The sequence below is a fragment of the Argentina anserina genome, chromosome 4 (genome assembly GCF_933775445.1).
Source record: "Argentina anserina chromosome 4, drPotAnse1.1, whole genome shotgun sequence".
Classification (NCBI taxonomy): Eukaryota; Viridiplantae; Streptophyta; class Magnoliopsida; order Rosales; family Rosaceae; genus Argentina; species Argentina anserina.
The window spans coordinates 23,122,994-23,143,226 of NC_065875.1; the positions used below are offsets into that span (position 1 = coordinate 23,122,994).

General features: G+C 38.2%; 2 protein-coding genes across 3 annotated transcripts; both read right to left on the bottom strand.

The window, feature by feature from the left end:
* Positions 1-4,134: 4,134 nt before the first annotated feature.
* Positions 4,135-7,021, bottom strand: LOC126791085 (transcription factor bHLH30). 2 transcript variants are annotated; one of them, XM_050517490.1, is made up of 3 exons: positions 6,765-7,021; positions 5,896-6,492; positions 4,135-5,291 (listed from the first exon to the last, which is right to left on the bottom strand). In XM_050517490.1, the coding sequence occupies exons 2-3, from the start codon at positions 6,490-6,492 to the stop codon at positions 4,824-4,826; spliced, it is 1,065 nt and encodes a 354-aa protein (XP_050373447.1). In that variant the 5' UTR covers positions 6,765-7,021; the 3' UTR covers positions 4,135-4,823. The 2 variants fall into 2 exon arrangements, with proteins under 2 accessions (XP_050373447.1, XP_050373446.1); XM_050517489.1 differs by having other exon boundaries at positions 5,896-7,021.
* Positions 7,022-17,843: 10,822 nt separating this feature from the next.
* Positions 17,844-19,420, bottom strand: LOC126791165 (aspartyl protease family protein 2). The gene has a single exon (XM_050517575.1). The coding sequence runs from the start codon at positions 19,385-19,387 to the stop codon at positions 18,062-18,064; it is 1,326 nt and encodes a 441-aa protein (XP_050373532.1). The 5' UTR covers positions 19,388-19,420; the 3' UTR covers positions 17,844-18,061.
* Positions 19,421-20,233: the final 813 nt, after the last annotated feature.

The window sequence follows — 20,233 nt, forward strand, 5'->3', positions numbered from 1 at the left end:
ATAGCAAATCTTTTTAAGCAATTGCTTCAAAGTAAATGGATTTTACACCTGATTACTTGTCCTTATACACCTCAGCAAAATAGGATTGCTGAGAGGAAAAATAGACATGTTGTTGAGACAACTGTTACTCTTATGAGTGCTGCTCACATTCCAAAACCCTTTTCGTATCATGTAGTATCACATGTTGCTTTCTTGATCAATAGAATGCCATGTAGGTCTCTGGATATGAACTCTCCATAAATTAAACTCTTTGGTCTTCCTCCTGTTATTCACAATCTTAGGATATTTGGATCTGCATGCTATCCTTTTCTCAGACCATATTCTAAAGATAAACTTGATCATAGGACTCTCCAATGTGTTTTTCTGGGATATGTCTTAGGTTTCAAGGGGGTTTTCTGCTACTGTATTACAAAGAATAAACTTTTCATGTGCAGACATGTTGTTCATGATGAAGCTACATTCCCTTTTCTTTCTTCTACTTCCACTGCTTCCACTTCTTCTATTCCTAGATCATTGTTTTCTGGATCCTCCTCTCCTCTTACTTTTTCAGAGCCCGAGCATGTCTCTGCTACTGGTGGCCATGTTGTTGAAGTGGGGAATGGTGAGATAGTTGATGTCGTTGGGAATGCAGGTGATAATACAATTAATGGTGATGCAGTTGGGTCTGAAAATACAATTAGTAGTGCAAACAGTGAAAATGCATATGTTGATAATAACAATGGCAGTGCTGGTAGTACCATAAGTGATAGTACTCTTGTCTCACATGATTCTCTAAGTTCATATGATAATAGTTATATTTTTGGCAATGATGATAATGGTAATTCAGTACTTCCTCAAGAGATGCAGTTTGTGAATGATCCAAATGCAGCCTACAATAATCATTCTATGATTACTAGAGCTAAAAATGGAATTTTTAAGCTAAGACCTTTGACGAATTTTATGCTTACTCTTGTACTTTGCACCAACAACAGTTACAAGACATTGTATATTTTAGTGGTTTATCTGCTGTTATTGATATACATGATCCAGTTGAACCCAAGCATTACAAGGCAGCTGCAGGTATACCACAGTGGGAAAAAGCAATGGATAAAGAAATAAAGGCATTAAACAATCAAGGGACTTGGATTTTGGTTCTCTTACCTACTAGAAAGAATGTTGTTGGTAGTAAATGGGTCTATAAAGTCAAGAAGAATCCAGATGGAAGTGTTTCTAGGTATAAAGCTAGATTGCTTGCTCAAGGTTACAGTCAAGAGAAAGGATTGGACTATGATGAAACATTTAGTCCAGTTGTGAGGCACATCACAGTAAGAATGATTTTGGCTCTGGCAGCTATGTACAAGTGGGATCTGAGACAACAAGATGTCAAGAATGCCTTTTTATATGGTGATTTGAAGGAAGAAGTGTTTATGCAACAACCACATGGATATATTGATCCTAAATACCCAAATCATGTCTGTTTGCTTAAGAAATCTTTATATGGCTTGAAACAAGCTCCAAGGGCATGGAATGAGAAGTTTACTAACTTTCTTCCAGGTTTGGGATTTTCTTTCTCTCATTCTGATCCAAGTCTGTTCATTAAACACACTAATATTGGTATGGTTTGCTTGCTACTCTATGTTGATGATATTGTTATTACTGGATCTGATTATGAGGAAATTTCTCATGTCATACATGAATTGAGTGATGTTTTTGATATGAAAGATTTGGGAAAGTTGTCATATTTTTTGGGAATTGAAATTCAGCACAAGGAAAGAGGTATGTTTTTATCTCAAGAAAAGTATGCAAAGGATTTGTTGGTCAAAGCTGGTATGGACTCATGTACTCAGTGTAATATTCATTGCATTCCTCACATGCAATTGTTAAAGAATGAAGGTACACCTCTGTCTAATCCAACTCAATATAGAAGTATTGTTGGTGCTTTGCAGTATCTCACATTTACTAGACCCGATATTGCTTTCTCTGTCAATACTGTATGTCAGTTTATGGTTGAACCAACATATGTTCATTATAATGATGTGAAGAGAATCTTAAGATATTTGCAAGGTACTCTTAGTAAAGGATTGTTTTACAAATTTGGACATAATTGTGCTTCATATATTTCTGTTTATTGTGATGCTGATTGGGCTGGTAAAATAGTGTATCTTGATAGTTGTCCAGTTTCTTGGCAATCAAAGAAATAAGGTTCTGTTTCTAGAAGCTCTACTGAGGCAGAATACAGGTCATTAGCTAATAATGCTGGTGAAATATCTTGGATGAGGCATATTTTGTGTGACTTGAAGATAAAGATTCTTGCTCCTCATTTGCTCAAGTGTGATAATCTTTCAGCCCTTGCTCTCTGCTACAATCCTGTGTTTCACTCAAGGATTAAACAATTGGATGACGATTTAAATTTCGTAAGGGAAAGGGTTTAGAAACAAGATTTACTGCTGCTGTATGTTCCAACATAAACACAAACTGTTGACATCTTCACCAAGGGTCTGCATAGCCCTCTCTTTAATCAACATTGCTCCAATCTCAGTGTTTTATCCCACACTGAGAATGAGGGAGGCTGTTAGAAGAAGAGAATGATGATGTGTTGACGTGTTCAGAAGAAGTAATATGGATTCCAGCTGTCATTAGATATTTTTATAGAAATAGATATTTTCATGTCATGCTTTATGTGTGTTTTCTCACGTTTTTCAGTATTGTAATAGTTAGTTGGGTATATCGGTCCTAACTATAAATTGCTCCTGCTGTATTAAATTTTGGACTGGTTGATCATAATTCTTAATTCTGAAAAGCTTCAGAGCTATGCTTTGCTTTGATTTCTTTGTCTTCAACCTCAAGCCATTGCATGTTAGTTATGAGCACTATGTTATCAGAGGAGAGAAAAGGCACGGGTCCGGAGGGGGAGGAGAGAGAGGAGAGAAAATGAATAGAGAGAATTGTGTGTGGGAGAGCCTAGGGTGGGCTCTCCTTCCAAAACAAACATCAACGGCCCAAATTGATTCGTTCAATTGGACGGTTGAGATTAAAAAATAGGAAATATGAATTTCTAAAAATACCTTTTAAAAGAGTTAAATTTGTAAATGCGTAGAAAATTAACCGGGCTTCAGAAACATATTCCGTAAGTACTCCGCGCTCGTGAAATATTACTAAATTTTGACACTTCAGAAAAATATCGATTAGCATGATAACTATGCGGGAAAGATATAGAGAAAATTCATGGGCTCACAATGACTATCTCGCAGCAATTCTCTTTCTAAATATATATATATATTGTTTATATATATATATATATATATATATTATTCTTGTGCTATTTTGATCACCTCTTCACTGGAGTTTCTATCGATGTCTCACAAAAATGAAAGAAAAAGAAAATTAATGATCCCATTATTCTTATATGATCGATTATAGAAGGTGGAGAATTATGGAATTAATGGTTCCCAAACCTAACTAATTCCATGCATGGTTCTGTACTTCTGTATGAATATAACAAGATTAATTAACTTAAATACATGCATGCATGGCACGCTACTATACATAATTAATTTTAGCAATCAATGCATGCGTTATCCATGCCTATTGTAAGTGGACGAACATCACAAGGTGAAATGATTAATTTGATTAAATTAGTTTAATTGCGATACAATCAATTCTATCATATGATCATAGACATCTATAACTAATTAATAGACTCATGCTTCTCATCAAAAGTTCCCTAGAATATAGGACGAGCTTGATCTAGCTAGCATGAACAGCTAATTAAAGTCGTATAATTTGAACCTCAAGGTCGCCAGGTCTTCCAAAACAGAAATATGCATGCATTTCAATCCAACATACATGATCTTTAAATTTTATACACACATTCTTATTACACGCATCAAAACCCATTTGCAACTAACTAATTGCATTCGATCCACTTCAAGCTATATTTGCAACTCGATCTTTTCTGGAACTACGATCGGATTCATCGGAAACGGAAACAATTAACGTACATATTATACTCCATATGTTATGCTTTAATTCATGCAATCAACTGAATCAAGTGATGCAACCTCACATTCCCAAGAAATTGCGCGCAAGATCTCAAAAACTAAACTTAAATGAAGAGTGATAAAAGAAATTAAGACAATAGATAACGACAATACATAGTTAATATATATTAATGTGTATATACGTACAGATTCTAGTTGATCTCAAAATCAGTCAATCATATCACACGACACTACGAAGCTCTGATGCTTCTGAAGCAACTGAAACTCAGATTGATAACGCAAGTGCCTGGATCACTTATTTAGGGTTCTGCCATTTTTCTAATCCCTTGATTACTGAAAAACCCAGAGAGCCTGAAAAATACAGCCCGTACGAATCGGGAAGACAAGAGAAGTAAGTAAGTGGTACCTGGTCCCGGTGGTGATTGTGGGGACGACAACGCAGCACATGACGCAAAACAGATCGTCACCTTCATCATGACCATGACCATAACCCACATTGTCATCTAGTTCCAGTTCCTACCAGAACTCCCCAGACTTAAACTACTCTGAACTCTGAACCAGTTCAGTGAAAATGAAGATCGATACAACAGAAACAACAAAACACCACACTACGACGTACTACAGAACTTGCTCACTTAGAATATATAGAAACAAAGTCTGCAACTTTGAGTTCAAGCCGGATCAAACCGCACTCAACACTTGCCATTTTCTATGTTGGGATTTTCTACAAGGTTTCTCTCCCCCCACGAAAAATATCATCCACTGTTTTTTTTTGGTTGCTACACACACCAAAACACGCCACACCAAAAAAAGAAAAGAAAAAAAAAAGATAACGACAATTGATCAGAGGATATTGATGTTGGTATTATTATTGGTCCTTTGCCGTTTAACACTGCCTGAAGAAGTAGACTCGTCGCCTCCACCACTCTTCTCCATTACCGCTTTGAGCGCTTCCTGTATCGAGCTTATACAGTACTGCGGTTGCTGCTGCTCTTCGCTACTACTCGAATCTTCTTCTCCGGTGATGAACAAAACGTTCTTCACGCGACCACCTAACGTCGTTATTTCAGCTTTCAACGTTCTCAAACGTAACTCCTTCAGTGTTTTGATGAGATCAGGCAACAAATCAGACCGGTCCTCGCAACACAGCGAGGCTTTGATTACGAACTTACCCTCCTCGTCTGACGCGTCGTCAACTATCAGCTCGTCAGTTTCAGTCGGCACTGGACTGGTCTCCGCTATTACGGAAGTCTGCCGCTTCAGCTCCTTGACATGCTGTATCACTTCCGCCAGCAATGAAGCCTTGTCCGTCTATCATCACAAACGTAAAAAAAATCAAAACTTTTTCGATTAATTAAGAGAGATAATTAGAATTAAGAAGAATGGGCGTGGTTTTTGAAAGAATAAGGAGAATGTGTGCAGACTGACAAGAGTGCTAAGTTGTCTGTGGCTTTATTAATTTTTTCTTTGTGGAAACATGGTTTGACTGATGGGTGATACATCTGTATTTATCCGGCAAGAAATTTCCATGGGAAGCTTTTTAACTGCTTCATGGTTCCTCTTTTTCATATCACCCCAGCGACATTACCATTATTCCCTTTTTCTCTTTATCGTTTTTTTTCTTCTTCTTCCTCTCCTCGGAAATACCACGCAGCTGATCAGAAAGAAGAAACCAAAAGAGAAGATGGACCAAAAAGCTAGCTAAATATTGAGAAAATTGTGATGTATTTGTTAGGTCTTGAACAACCAACCAGGTAATGGATCCTATACTAATAGAACGGAAGAGAATCTTAGGGAGAGATCCACAGAGATCTTTGATGTGTAAAATAAAGAAGGGTGGCAATCAGCCGCAATCTTAATACTAAGCAAGCACAACATGATTAAATACTAATTATTATGTGGGTGAGTTGCTTACTTTGGTGGTGCTGGGTAATAGGCTACGCAGCTTAGCAAGGTGGTTATTGATTCTCTCTCTTCTTCTTCTTTCGGCCTCGCTGTGACTTTTGGAAGCTGCGAGTGCCTTGGCGTCCATGATTTCTTGAGCAGTCAGCTTCCCCAGCTCGGCTTGAAGACCGAAAGGAGCCGAACCGGACTGGACCATCGGTCCCAGAGTCTCCGACAAGATTCTAAGGTGGTGGTGATCGGATGCTGAACCATCATACGTGAACTGTAGAGATGGAGCTCCTCTTCTGTTGAAGAAACTGGCATAGGTTGATGAAGGAGCTGGAGGAGGGGCTAGAAATGGGTCGATGTTGTTGTCTCCTCGGACCGGAAAGTGGCCCGGGTTGAAGGTGTGGATCGGAGGGAGGGTCCATGGCTGCAGAATTGGAGGTGGAGCTTGATCATGAGGGAAAATCAAACCTCGACCGTACAAATCGTTGTGGTTTTGCTGTTGTTGCATCATCTGCTGCTGTTGTTGTTGGAGAAGCAACTGCTCATGAAAGTTTTGGACTTGTTGATGATGATGACTCTGTGAACACTCACCTTGATCTTCTTTCTTTCCGCACATCATCTTTATATCGATGACAAATTTGTCAGTTTGTTTGTGTATCTAATTAACTAGCGAGCTAGGGCTTGCGTGCTTACTTCATAGGATCATCATCATGATATATCACTGGTCTAGCTCTGAAGATCTGAGCGCATACATATGGTGGATGATGATGATGATGAAGATGAAAAGGAAATTTGAAGAGAAAAGGATGCTGGATGTGGGAACTGAGAAGGGAATCGAAGGAAGAAATGGATGGTAATAAAAAAGATTATAAGACAAAAAAAAAACCTTACCTTTGCTTGATATATGAAAGATGGTTTTGGTTTGTGGCAAAACAAAAGAGCAATACAAAGAGGCAAAGGCTTCTCTCTTTCTCTCTTTCTCTTTCAGTGTCCCCAAATGAAAATTTGCCACGCCCTTGATGAGTGAAGAAGGCCCTTTTTATCCCTTGAATTGGTTTTCAACTGAGCTTCCCCTTTCCTTTGTGCTTTGTTGGTATCTTTCTGGTTCCTTTGTTTTCTCTCCCTCTTTCTCTGAATATGAATGTGATGGTGTCTGAGAGGCTCTATCACTCTGCATCCTTTCCACCACTCTAAATATTTATAGGGTTAAGTCTGTTGGTGTTTGAGTACTGCTAGTCTCCTTTACTGTCTTCTTACGGCATTCTCTCTCTCTATCCCATTCTTCCCTGTAGCTTTCAGGGTGCGGATCTTTTTTCTTCTTGCTATTATATATTTCCAAAAATTCATATATATTAGCAGAAAATATTATCTTTCTCTAATTTTGTTTGTTGCTTTTAGTGATTGGTTCAAAGCAAATAGTTACACTGTGTGAGTAGTGGGAAGGAGCTAGGCGAGGCTAGTTAGGAATGGGAAACACAGGCACATACTACAATTAAACAGAGTGAACAACACAACACACAGATTGTCGACCGACCAAAGACCAAAAAAAGCTGAGTCTATCATTATCATGCATTATATATAAAACAAAGGCCTCCTATTAGGCAAGGGTAAACAAATTAATTTTCATGATCATTAATTAACTTATATATACTTAGGCCTTTTGTTGCCCTTTTCCCTTACCTCAGTCAATTCCACGTTCTTCCATATACACTTTGGCTATTTCCATGCCAACCCTTTCTGCTTCCCCAAGACGACTATGTAATCATTGTGTCTTGGAACACACTCCACCCGCCTTACTATACCCCCTTTCAATTTTCATCATCATCTCTATCCCTCTCTAGGCTACCATTTCCTCGTAAATTTGTATATTCCTTGGTTTCAGCAGTGCTTATATGTATTTGTATGTGTATTCATTATTTATGCTTCCTAGATATTAATTACAAAGGATTTAGCAGTAACTACTTTCCACTCGGGGTGATTTCGTTTGTATAGACCGGGTTTACCTTTAACAAACCCGGTTAAACAAAACCTCGAGGAACTTCCCTTTCTTCCTACCTGATCCACATGTAATATATACTGCGGACATAACTAGCTAGGGAAAACAGTTAAACTATGCTGAAGCAACAGGATGAGAATGAACAAAGGCAGCAGATCTCCACAAATAAATTAGCTTCATGATACGCATGTTGGAATATGATAGAGTTGAATTGTAAAGCGGTTATGTAAAATTTATGTTGATGGTACGTATGTAAGAATAAGAAAACGTACTATAAACACAAGAAAATATAACACGACCTCATTTGAGAACAGTACGGTGGTGTATTTTAATGATTATAACTCAAAATCAGTATATTTTGTTCCGTTTCTATACATCTTCCTCTTGTTGTGGGGAAGAGATACTTCATACACAGTTACATATCAGGTCGGGTGATCAGGTCGATCATGTAGTTTAGACACACACATATGCATATATATGAAGACTGATAGTCATGTAATTCATTGTCACATTGCAACGAGGACAAAATGATGAATGGCTGGGAAAAAAAATCAAAAAGTGCAGATGATTTTGGTAGTTGGTAAGATTGTCCATTCGATTCCATTCCATTCCATTCCATTCCATTAACTTGAAAGGCCTAGGCCACAACACAAAACACCAAGGAAATGGAATAATTGATGTTTACAAGCACTTTTTTGATGTGGTGGCACACTTTTCCAAGAGTCCCCCCCCCCCTTCATTGTCGTCTTTGTGCTCCTCATCTCTCACCAGGAGCCCTGGGATTTCCTGCCTCTACTGGTTCCTGGTTGGCCCTAAAGAAGTTTACTCCTCCTTTTTACTCATCATGTCTTTGTGGTAAAAACCAAACACTCCACATCAATATATATACATTATCATGCATGCTGCTTAAAGATCTGGGTAATCACACAGCTTCGTATAATTATCAGTGCCGCGCCTTCTATTATTTATAATATCTTTGGCCGGTAACCCTAACCTTTTGACACGTTGATTACTTAGCTTCTGCAGATTAAGGAAAACACATGCACTAGCTGACTAGCCAAGTTCATTCCCAATGTTTCCCTCTTGTGCTTCAGCTTTGCCCACATTTTGGTACGGCACTCCTCTGTCTTACCATGTTTAGGTCAAGTCACAGGCTCACAAGGGCAATGTACTTCTCCCTTGCCCTTTGCTTAAATCCGCAGCAACCTCCTCTAGCTTTATACAGGTTCATGATCATACCCTACTTTAATTTGCTGTATTATTTGTTTATAGCTAGGGCTTGGAGATGATCGATTCTGGCTACAAGTATAGAGGGAAAGAGGGTTGTCTTTGGAGATATAGCCTTTGTGGTCACACGCATGGTTTGGTTTGGTCCCAATTATTTTCAATTTGTTTTTCATCTTTTTGAAGCTTGAATTGTTTTTATATATACCCGATCTAACTACATGGTCTGTTTATATATATAAATTACAGATGCATGCTGCTTCAAACATTTGATGATAGCTGCAGCACCAGTAGCCTAACGCACGAGAGAAGAGCCTTTACATGTATGTGTTTGTGGGGTGTATCATGACATCATCCCACCCTGTCATGACGTTTGTCCCCCCAAGTTCTAATTTGGTTCTTAGCTCGATCTCCATGCATTATATATCCTATTTAGTTCTGGACTTCTGGCATGGTGAAGCTTGCAGCTTACGATCTAAGCTGTTGGGTTTGTAATGATGGTTGGTCTCTGAATTCTCCTTCATCACATTTGTTTCTAAAAGTACTTCATTCTCTTTCTAGCATTTCTTCAACACAAAGTTTCGTATATGTAATGGTGAAGACGACCCTAAATAACACATTGACAAGTAGAAACTATAGTAGATCACTGAGGTTTTGTGGAGAACTACTAGAAGAATTGCAAATCTACTTGTGAGTGTACGTTTATATAATGCGATTTTTCGTTCACGTAATCCTGATACATTACAAATCTGTATTATTGATGATTCATCTTAAACATTCATTTATAACAAGAAGTGTTATGAATTATATATAATATAGTTTGTATACCTTCATAAACATTAACTTGTCCAAATTAGTACATAACAATGATTCGTAGCGTGCGTACGTAGGTATATATGTATTAACCGCGAACTGGAGATAAGACTAATCAACACCAGACGCTCCAATCTTTGCCAAACAAGTTGAAACAAGAAACATTTACCAACTTCTTTCCATCTCGGGTACAAAAATAGTCGTTCCATTGTTTGATTGTTACATACTTGAAATTCCACTGGAAAGTTTGTACCTAGTTTAGGTCTGCGCTCCAAACATGGAATAACCTGCTCAGTACTTTGAAGTTTGAACAATGATGAAACATGGGGTTATGTACACGCATGATCGATGAATCACTCCATGTCTGCCTCAGTGCCTTGCGTAAAATGCTAAAAGCCTTCGATCAGTTACCACAAGCAAACTTTAATTCTCAGTGGACCAAACTAAATATTTTCTTGTACACTGGCATACATGTAATTCTATGATCGATCTTACAGCTAGAGTTAATTACATGAGTTATCGGTGGATTTGAAACGTTATTTCAAGGTAATTAACTGGATTTTGTAACCTTGACTCACTTAATTTAATAATCCATGATCATAATTAACGATCGAGTTACGAGAGTTACCAGTGGATTTGTTAATTGCCTTGACGCAAGGTAGTTAGTTAGGTTCAGAAACCCTGCCTGACCTCATGCACTCATGTAGTCATGTAGACGATGGAAGTGTCAACTATCGAAGTGAACAAAGGCGAGTTCCACTTTGAGTTTGACATATATAGTAATTGAGACTTGGTACCCTGCCAATATTATTAATTCCCTTACCATATTTCACTCATTCGGCCGTTCCCTTTACATATAGTGATTTCTAGCTACCCACTTACAACGTCCAGCTAGCTAGTGCTTTGTATGAATTGTATCTGTCACTCAAATTAAGATATATCTGTGTCCCTTAATCCAAATAAATCCTTCATTAGTCACTTAGGATTGCGTCTCACATACGATGCATGTGTGGAAAACGCTAATGTCTTTACTAGATCCGTCTGATACATTAGTAGTATTGCGTTAGAAACTAGCCAGCTAGCTATATATATGTCCATCGAAAGGGCTTGTAAAATTGAAAATGACCGAAGCTTCGTATGAATTATCAAACACTCTGGATATATACAACATTAGGTTGTCACAACTAATTAGTGAAAATCCGAATATAAATCTTCAAAAGCATTATGTGTCGCCAACGAGGTTTGACTCAGTTGTCAATGGCGGACTTGAGGTGTATCACCCACACAATTTCGATCTCTGCTACCAGCAGGTCTCGTTGACTCGTGATCTGTAAATTTTCTTGCGGAAATTCATACATGTGGGTTGTGTGACAGGTACATACCCGTCGTAAGTCATTCAGGGTTAAGATTATGAGTATGTCCTAACGATAGTGATGTAGCGTAAACAAACTCTCACCAAACATGTTTTGTACAAAAAAAAAACATTATGTGTCTATACCGACATTAATTAACCAAGATAACCAACAGGAACTAACCCTACTATGATTCTCAAGATCGACGTGGTCCATGCCATCTGGCTAGATGTTTGCAAATAGCTAGTAAGATAATGTTATATCGTACAAAAGTATAGTTGTTTTATATTGGAAGTGCTTGTAATTAAAAACGGATTAGTGATCGTCTTCGCCAGTGTGGTTGCAAGTACTTATTAAGTTAAAATTAGTCCACATATAAGAGAGGGGAAGGGGGGGGGGGGGGGTGTCTACGTTTAAGACTTTAAGTCTTCTGCATATACATCGGTCTGTATTATAAACCCTATCTTAAACACAGATTAGGCACTCATTTTACTTTAACTCACTCGGAGGTCCGCACCAAGATTTTGGTGCGGATTTCCATATTTTTACCACTTTTTGATCAAATTTTTCATCCTCACCGTCTAGTATCTAGATAATATTGTGTAGATCATTTCTGCAAAATTTCAGCCAATTTGGTAATCTTTAAGGCCCTCAAAATTGTGTTTTTCTGTTAAAAATATGAACGGTTCATGTTCGACAGAACTCGGTCCGTCATTTGTTATTCGATTTTGAGGGTTTTAACGATTACCAAATTGGCTGAAATTTTTCAGAGATGATCTACACAATATTATCTAGATACTAGACGGTAGAGATCATAAAATTCGATCAAAAAGTGGTAAAAAGATGGAAATCTGCACCAAAATCATTGGTGCGGACCTCCGCATTTGAGAAAATCCGTATATATATAAAGTCTTGCAAACTTTTGCAGCATATATGTACGTTATATATATTCCCATTATCAAATATATAATGATATAAAAAAATAATTCCAGCCAAATGTTGAACCCTAGCTATCCATTCGGATACTACTTTTTGAGGATTAATTAATATTATTCAAACAAGTATACCTAATAATTCTAGTTTCATATGAGACATCACCTTCCTGATGAATTTCAAAGTAAAACTGCTTTTGGAACTGCAGAGTCGACTGACCAGCCTGAATTTATTGAAAATTGTTGGACCAAGATTGGCAATGGTACATAAAATGAGATTCCCGGCATCCTGCATATATTGATATATATATATATATATATATATATATATATATATATATATATATTATGCTGTAGTATATATCTAAAGCTCTCATAACTTAGACTACGTACAGAGAAATGGAGTTGTATTCAGATTCTGATATTGTTGAAGACGATATCTCTGAGTGGGCCAAGACAAATTCTCAGTGCTAAAGCTCTACAAACCTTCAAATTCCTAATAAAGTAGCCGTAGCTAGGGTTCTTGACTATCAGTATAAATGGTCTCTACCCTTTAGCCCTAAGCTAAGCCAGCATGAGTAGTAGGACGTGTAGGAGTAGCTGTCCCGGTCAATATGGATTCTGGATGAACAAGGATATCCCGGTTTGTAATTTTGTAGGACTACTGCACCCAATTGTCCAAGGGGTGTGTCCCTGCGGTGGGACACTGCCATTGTGCATATAATGATGATGATACCCTCCACCACCAGGCCAATTTTCAGTTTTTCACTCGATCTTTATATTTGAGCATGTAGATGTCTTTGTCAATGATACCAGAGTAGAATTCTCCGTGATACTTGAAATCACCTCCAGCCGAAAGTTGAGTCCTTTGTATATGGTTTCTGTCTGTGAATCTGAGATATCAGAGAAGGAGGAGCTCATGAAAATGGCAGGGTCGTCTTAGAAAGTGCAACATGAACCTGCTAAAGCTTAAGTACTTTGCGTGCCCTAATCAACTGGCTTTAATCTTAAGCAAAGCTCGTGTTTTTTGGGGCATGAGAAAGACACTTTTATTAACGATCCAGTTTAGGCGTGGCAATGGTATATAAAACCATCCCAACCAATTTGTATACCAACCGTACTAAATATGTTAGTATACCAAATATTTGGTACACGGTATATGGTACAGTATACCGTACCAACATTAAAAATATGGTAGGTAGGTAGTATAAATTTTCCGTATAACATGGTATATAATACATACCAACTTATATTATATTAAATTAATTAATTAATATATATATCTTTAAATTTCAACCGTAGATTTATTGAAAAATAAATCCAAACCGTATAAATCTACTAACCTTAATCTAATCTTTCTGAGTTTCTTTCTCAAGTACACTATTTTCTCGTCTTCAATTTCTTTATTTAATTATGAATGAATCGATTCAATATAATTCCCAAGTACAAATGCTTAGACCTATCAGTAGCATTATCACTGCTTAGAACATGTCAACATATATCGTATTTAAAACTATCATTTATTTGTTCAATTGTTTTGAGAATTCATAAGTACTTTAACAGCTTGACTATTTAGACTTTGACTTTCTATTTATGACTTTGTATTTGGTAATTTGGTTGAAGTTATATAAGACTTTAGAATTCTATTACTATTTCACTTATTTGTTATTACTTATTTGGATTTGGCCTTTAAATTTTTGGGTCTGAAATATGTTGGTACAAGCCCATTACCAACCGTACCACTTAATTGGTATACCAACGTTATTGGTTAGTATAAATTGTGGATTTTTCATATCAAATATATATTGGTTGGTATATGGTATTGAAAAATTAAGACTGGTATACCAACCAATCCAGCGCTAATCCAGTTTACTTCATGGGAAATGCATTAAGAAAAAAAAAACAGAAATAGTCTTTGCAGTGGTTCAAGGCTTTGATACACACTGGGCTCATATATGCCTACAGAGGCCCATACCTGATGAGGGTCACAAATGTAATCATCCAGCAGGACAGCCCCTTAATTTAAAGTTTTAACAACCCAGTGATACATTTTTCCAATTTTCCACTTGTTATTGAACTTGGCATAAACTCCCATACTGCGATTAAAACACTCAATGTCTCAATAAACGTACATTCACGTCAAATTTAATATGAAATGAAGCAAAACCCATATAATTTGTAATAACATTCTCTGCAATTGAGTAGCAATTCCAATACATTTGAACTTACATGTATTCAATAATTTTTGAGGAGTGAATTTGATAGCTAGCTTCAAAGTTCAGAATAGATGATGCCCTTGGGCCCAGGGCAAATTAAGGGTGATAAAGGATGGGGACCAATTGCCCCACTGCCTCTGTAGCGGACTCAAGAAGTTAGAAATTTGGGAGTACTTATTGCATACGTATTGTATACTAGTAGTAGTATCTTCTATTAATAAAACAAGAATGATATTTTAATGGTTAAAATTTTGGGTTACAAAAAAAAACCCGAAGTTTATTAACTTTCATAAAACTGAATCTAATGTATAAAAGATATTATCGTAATTTTAATATAAAACTAAAATAAAATCATTCAAAAATATCGTGGGAGTATAAAATAAATTGGGAATTTTTACACGCCCATATGTATGATAGGAGCACTTTGTGCGACGTTCTTAACATGTTTTTACCTCAATTTGTACTTTGCTTAGCCCTTATTGTTGTACTATTGAGTTATTAAGTCGTAGTAAGAGTCTTTGGCGGTATTGAATGCATTTTTGTGCTTATATGATTTAAAAGCGCATAATTGGTCTAGAGTCATAGTTTGACTAGGAATCCTTGTTAGGTTTTGAAACTAATTATCTCTTACTTATGATTTTATTTTCTTATTTTCAGATTGGATTGAAGAGATAATTAAAGAAAAAAAAGATGGAGCCAAGTCATGCAACAATTAAATAGAAGATTATCATTAAAGGCATAAAACATGACATGTTTTAGGGAATAAAACATGACATGTTTTAGAGATTAAAGCATGACATGTTTTAGGGAATAAAACTCTCCATGTTTTATGGATTAAAGCATGACATGTTTATAGGAAGAAAGAAGCAATTTCAAACCCTCCATCTTTCCTCTATATATACATGGCTTCACCTCTCAAATATGATGACTTCTCATTAGCATTCAAGAGCCAAAACTCTACCAAAACACCACCATAAACTTCCCTAACAAATTAGCCAAGCCGTCCACCCCAAAACCATCATTATCTCCACCGAATTTCACCATTGAAGACACACCTCCAAGGTTCCTACAACGTGTGATTCTCGCAACTCATCTCCATGGCTTCGTCTATTTGTGTTAATCTACAATTCTTTGTCTATGAAGATTGTAAGTTGTTGTTTATGTGGAAATATTGGTTTTGTATTTGTTTTAAAATTTTCAGATTGTATTTGATATTTTTTTGAGACTATGTCGAATCTATGTTCTTATAATTAATGAGTTTGTATTTCTATTGTTGTGTTCTAATCATCTTTCTCATACTTTTAGATAATTTTCAGATATGTGCATATGAATTTAGTGGTTGGATGCAATCCCTAAGATTGTGTTTGAGTGCTAGATTCATCAACCATATTGACACAAATCGAATCATGCCCTAAGTAGGTTCGGTTTGTGTTGATTAAAAGTGGTAAAAATTCTGGAAATTTACATGTGAAACCATGGTGGGTGACGCCACACATGAAACATGTATGCAACAAAGATTTAGTGCTTAAATGTAATCTTGTTTGATTTCTACTCTAAGTGTTATTGAATTTGATTGCATGCAAATTTAGATTAGGCCATAAGTCAATGTAAATGTTAATTGAAATCTTGCATGATTAGATGATCCCCTAAGGCTCTAATTGTATTGGTGTCTAAAAAATATGTAATTGGTCGAATTAGAATGCATGATAGGTTCGAACTTGTAATTATGTGGTGTAATGATAAATTTGGTTTAAGTTTATTAAAGAGAAGTCGATCATGTAAATAGTAATTTAGGTTTTATTTTAGTAGTTAATAATCAATCTCAAACCCCCATTATTTGTTAACACTAAAAGTTTAGAGTTCTCTTCAATTCCCCGAAAAGAATGATCCCTGCTTATTCTATACTAACAATGATGTTTTACAGGGTTTTATTATAGACGTTTTAATAAAACGCTATATCAATGTACAGATTGAAAAACTAGTAATACATAATACTCGAACTTCATGAAAATATTACTTAGCTCTTGCAACACTATGCATAAGCTACGTACTACTAAAAAGAGTTGAATTGCGAATGCATCTAGTGATCTACCTCTTTGAATTTTGATGTATCAATATGCTGATGTATCGTGAAATTCTAATATGAAAGATAACGCTAGACATGCATGCATGATCAAACTAGTAGGAATATTCATATCCATCCAGTTGTGAATAATTGATGTACAGTAATACTCTGAGCTACTGTCTGAGAACTTTTGGAATCTTCGGAGAGTGGAAGAGCTAGAGCTCAAGATCGACATGTATTACTTTGGAGAAGCTAGCTAGCGAGCAGTAAGCCAGTAAGTTGCAGCCACATATATATCACGTATGTGCATACTCTCTCAGAGAAATATGAACAAGCTTGTTTAAACAGCTAGGTTGTATGATGACATTGGAAGATAGTGACCAGGCCTAAGTATCAATAAATGTAAAGCAGCCCCAGAAAACGAGAGTTAGGGTTTAGGGCTGGGAGCATTCATTCTTTCTTGCACAGACAGCTAGATAGCCTGGTCGTTATAATTGTATGTACATGACTTCCACTAATTTTCTTCACATGTTGTTTTTCCTATTTATGTTTTTCCACATAAATGTGTATATATCGATCCATAGATCATGCTCTTGTACTAGTAATTAGTTAATGCCCATATCAGGTTAATACTCTCCTGGTCTGAGTCTTGAATTGTATAATATGAGACCAGAAACAATATATAGCAACGTACGAACCATATCCACAACCATGTAGACTTGTCCATTTGCTGTCTAACCAAATTTAATGTTGGATCTAGAAAAATTAACACCATGTTGACTAACTGGCTTGCTTTGTATTGAAATTCAAGCCAGTGTATTTTGGCCTTAAAGCACGACAGTAGTTTGCTACCGATGAACATGCATGTGTTAAGGGGTTAGGCTAAAGCTTATATCAGTCAATTTACGATCGATTAACTTCTACATTTGTTCCTAAAAAGCATAACGTTGTAGCTCATCGATCATCTAGCTAAGTGCATTGAGATAGAAGATATATGTAACTGTACATCCTTTTCGATCAGAACAAAACATTCACAGCCGGACAATGCAAACGGGCTGCTTAAAATCATTGATTTTAGTAGGGCATACCAGATCACCGGTCTCGAACCAATCTCATATTGAATTAAAGAGTGGGGGGAGCTTGCAGCAGAAAGCGAGAAGTTTTGTCCGCTACAATTCTTCAAAATCACAATGAACCAAAACACCATAATAATATCTAACCAAAAAAACACACCATAATATCACATGGCGAGTGCTTCCATATCTTCATTCATTATTTTCAAGCTGCTTCTGTACAATACCAACTCTCCATACCCCCACCATCATGTCTTTTATTCGCTTTGGATCAAACAAGGCTACATTTTATTTCTTTCAAACAGAAGAATTGCATTTTATAGATTTATCTAGTAATGGATTTGGACCAACAAGGTCTACATCTGCTACATTTTTCACTTTTTTTCAATGAAGGTTTACTACATTCTCGAAAAATGAGTCTATAGTGTAAAACACAAACATCACCTCACATTGTGCAAAATTAATTTACACATATAGATATAAATTACATTTTTATTAAGTTTATAAATAAAAATGACTACTGAAGTCCGCACCCATGACGTGAAAAACCGAGCCGCGAGCGGTCCTTGTCAAACTCGAACAAAAATCCTTGCTGCATAAGATTCCCTATCACTGAAAAGCCCGACCCGGAATCAACGGGCTGGATCGCCAAGCACTCGACCCGATCCATTGTCTCGATAAAATAGTTCCTCGGCGGCGGCGCCAAAACCGAACCCCCTTCAAGCCCGAACCTCAGCCTCGGCAAACTCCCCTTCGCTAAACTCGTCACGTTCACGCACAGATCAAAACCCGGAGTCGGCTCCACTAGGCTAGCCACCTTCTTCAAGCTCCGCTTAAACGCCGTTAGAATCAAACGGTAAGCTGCCTCGGGCAAGAAACTTAACGTCGTCCCGGAGTCGATCACCGTGCCGCCGTTACCGTCCTTATCGAGGGACCAGACGGAGGGGCGGACCGCGAGCTTGACGCCGTTAACGGAGACGGACTTGATCCCAATGTAGTAAAACGTAGGGGAGAGAGGGTTTAGTATCAGCCGCGTGTAGCTCAGTTTCGAAACGACGTCGGATTCAGAGGCGCCGATCCTGAGGTAGCTCGACGGCGGCGGCGAGAGAGTGTAGTCCATGAGGCAATAGGAGAATGTGCTTCCGAATTGATGACCAAGCTGGGAGATAAACGAGATTGGGCCTCGACCAAGGCCCATGACGCCGTGGGCCCCATTGAAGCTCGGCCCGGTTAAGCTCGGACCGGAAATGTCGAAGCCGCAGCCGAAAGACAAGTGCGGGAGCTTGGCCGGTTTTCCCGCGGTGGTGTTTAAGGCGGTTGTTTCTTTAGAGAAGAACCCGGCGGTGGTGGAGCCGTCGGAGTAGGTGTACTGGTAGCGGCAGGGGCTGTGGAGGCGGGTGTGGTTGCAAGGAGCCGGGTCGGGTCGGGGGACGAGGCGGCAGGCGGAGTCGTAGCAGTGGAAGGGGGAGAATGTGGAGGAGTGGCGAGCGAGGAAGGCGGAGCCGGGGGAGCGGCGGGAGCAGTTTTTGCAGGCGGAGCAGCGGAGCCAGACGAGGTCGGAGCCGGTGTCGGCGACGAGGAGTAGGGGCTGGGGAGGGGAGCCGAGGAGGAGATGGACGAAGTACTGGCCGGAGCCGGTGGAGGCGCCGGAGACGATGGGGGAGGAGGCGGAGCGGGAGTGGAGGAGGGAGAGGCGGCGGGTGTCGGAAGAGAGGGCTTGGGTGGGGGTGGGGGAGGGGTGTCTGTGGAGGAGGGGGAGTTGGAGGTAGGGCTGGGATGAGTTGCAGAGAGTTGTGAAGAGGAAGAAGATCAAGAAGAATGGGAGTTGGGAGAGTGAAACCATTGTTGAGAGAGAGAGAGAGAGAGAGTAGGACAGTGAGGATCGGAGCAGAGTGAGCGATCGAGACTAGCAAGTGACGCGTTTCGGCTTCTAAATTAAGGTCGTACCGTATAAAAATGTGGGTGCTGTTCTTTGTGCACGTATCTGAAGTGTGTGTCTGTACGTTGATAACTTGATAGGTGTTGGGCCTTTGCAAGAGTTATTTGGGGATCTGAAGATGAAATAGTGTTGGGTCAACAACTAGCTAGTGATGTAAAAAATTGGAACTATACAACAAATGTGCATTTTTGCTCAGTAAGTGTACAAATATAACTGAGTTTACTTACATTCCAACCTCCCAAGATTGTATCACAATATGAGTACTCAATGAGTCAATGTCATCTTTAGATAACACGTACATTGCTTCTCAACCAGCGAGAAAATTGCCATTGATCAATGTTTGTACGTAGAACTTAAGGCAATGAATTCATTTTAGTTATGAACAGTCTTATCAAAGAGGTGTAATGCAGTTCTGGGTACTATATGTGTAAATTCGCGGAAGAAGGAATCATAATGATGAAGTATGTGCTTGTGGAGAAAAAAATCTATGAGAACTTGAGAAGGTGGAGCAGCAATGCATGCATGTGAGTCTGTAATAGCGCACGGACAAAGCTCAATTTCTCTGTATTGCATGCATGATTCTACGTTAAAGACAAGGATTGATCATGAGTTGATTTTGGATTTTGATTACTTCATGGACTTAACAACGGGTACCCGAACTGGATCGATCTGCTCTACTTATATATTTTGATTATTGTCTGTACGTGTTTGGCGCCCTTGGCGGTGTCGATGATTGTGTTTTGTGTACGT

Coding starts and splice junctions, on each gene's coding strand:
- LOC126791165 (XM_050517575.1), bottom strand. CDS start 19,387: ATGGTTTCACTCTCCCAACTCCCATTCTTCTTGATCTTCTTCCTCTTC.
- LOC126791085 (XM_050517490.1), bottom strand. CDS start 6,492: ATGATGTGCGGAAAGAAAGAAGATCAAGGTGAGTGTTCACAGAGTCAT. Junction 5,292..5,895: donor TATTACCCAGCACCACCAAA/GTAAGCAACTCA, acceptor TTGTGATGATAG/ACGGACAAGGCTTCATTGCT.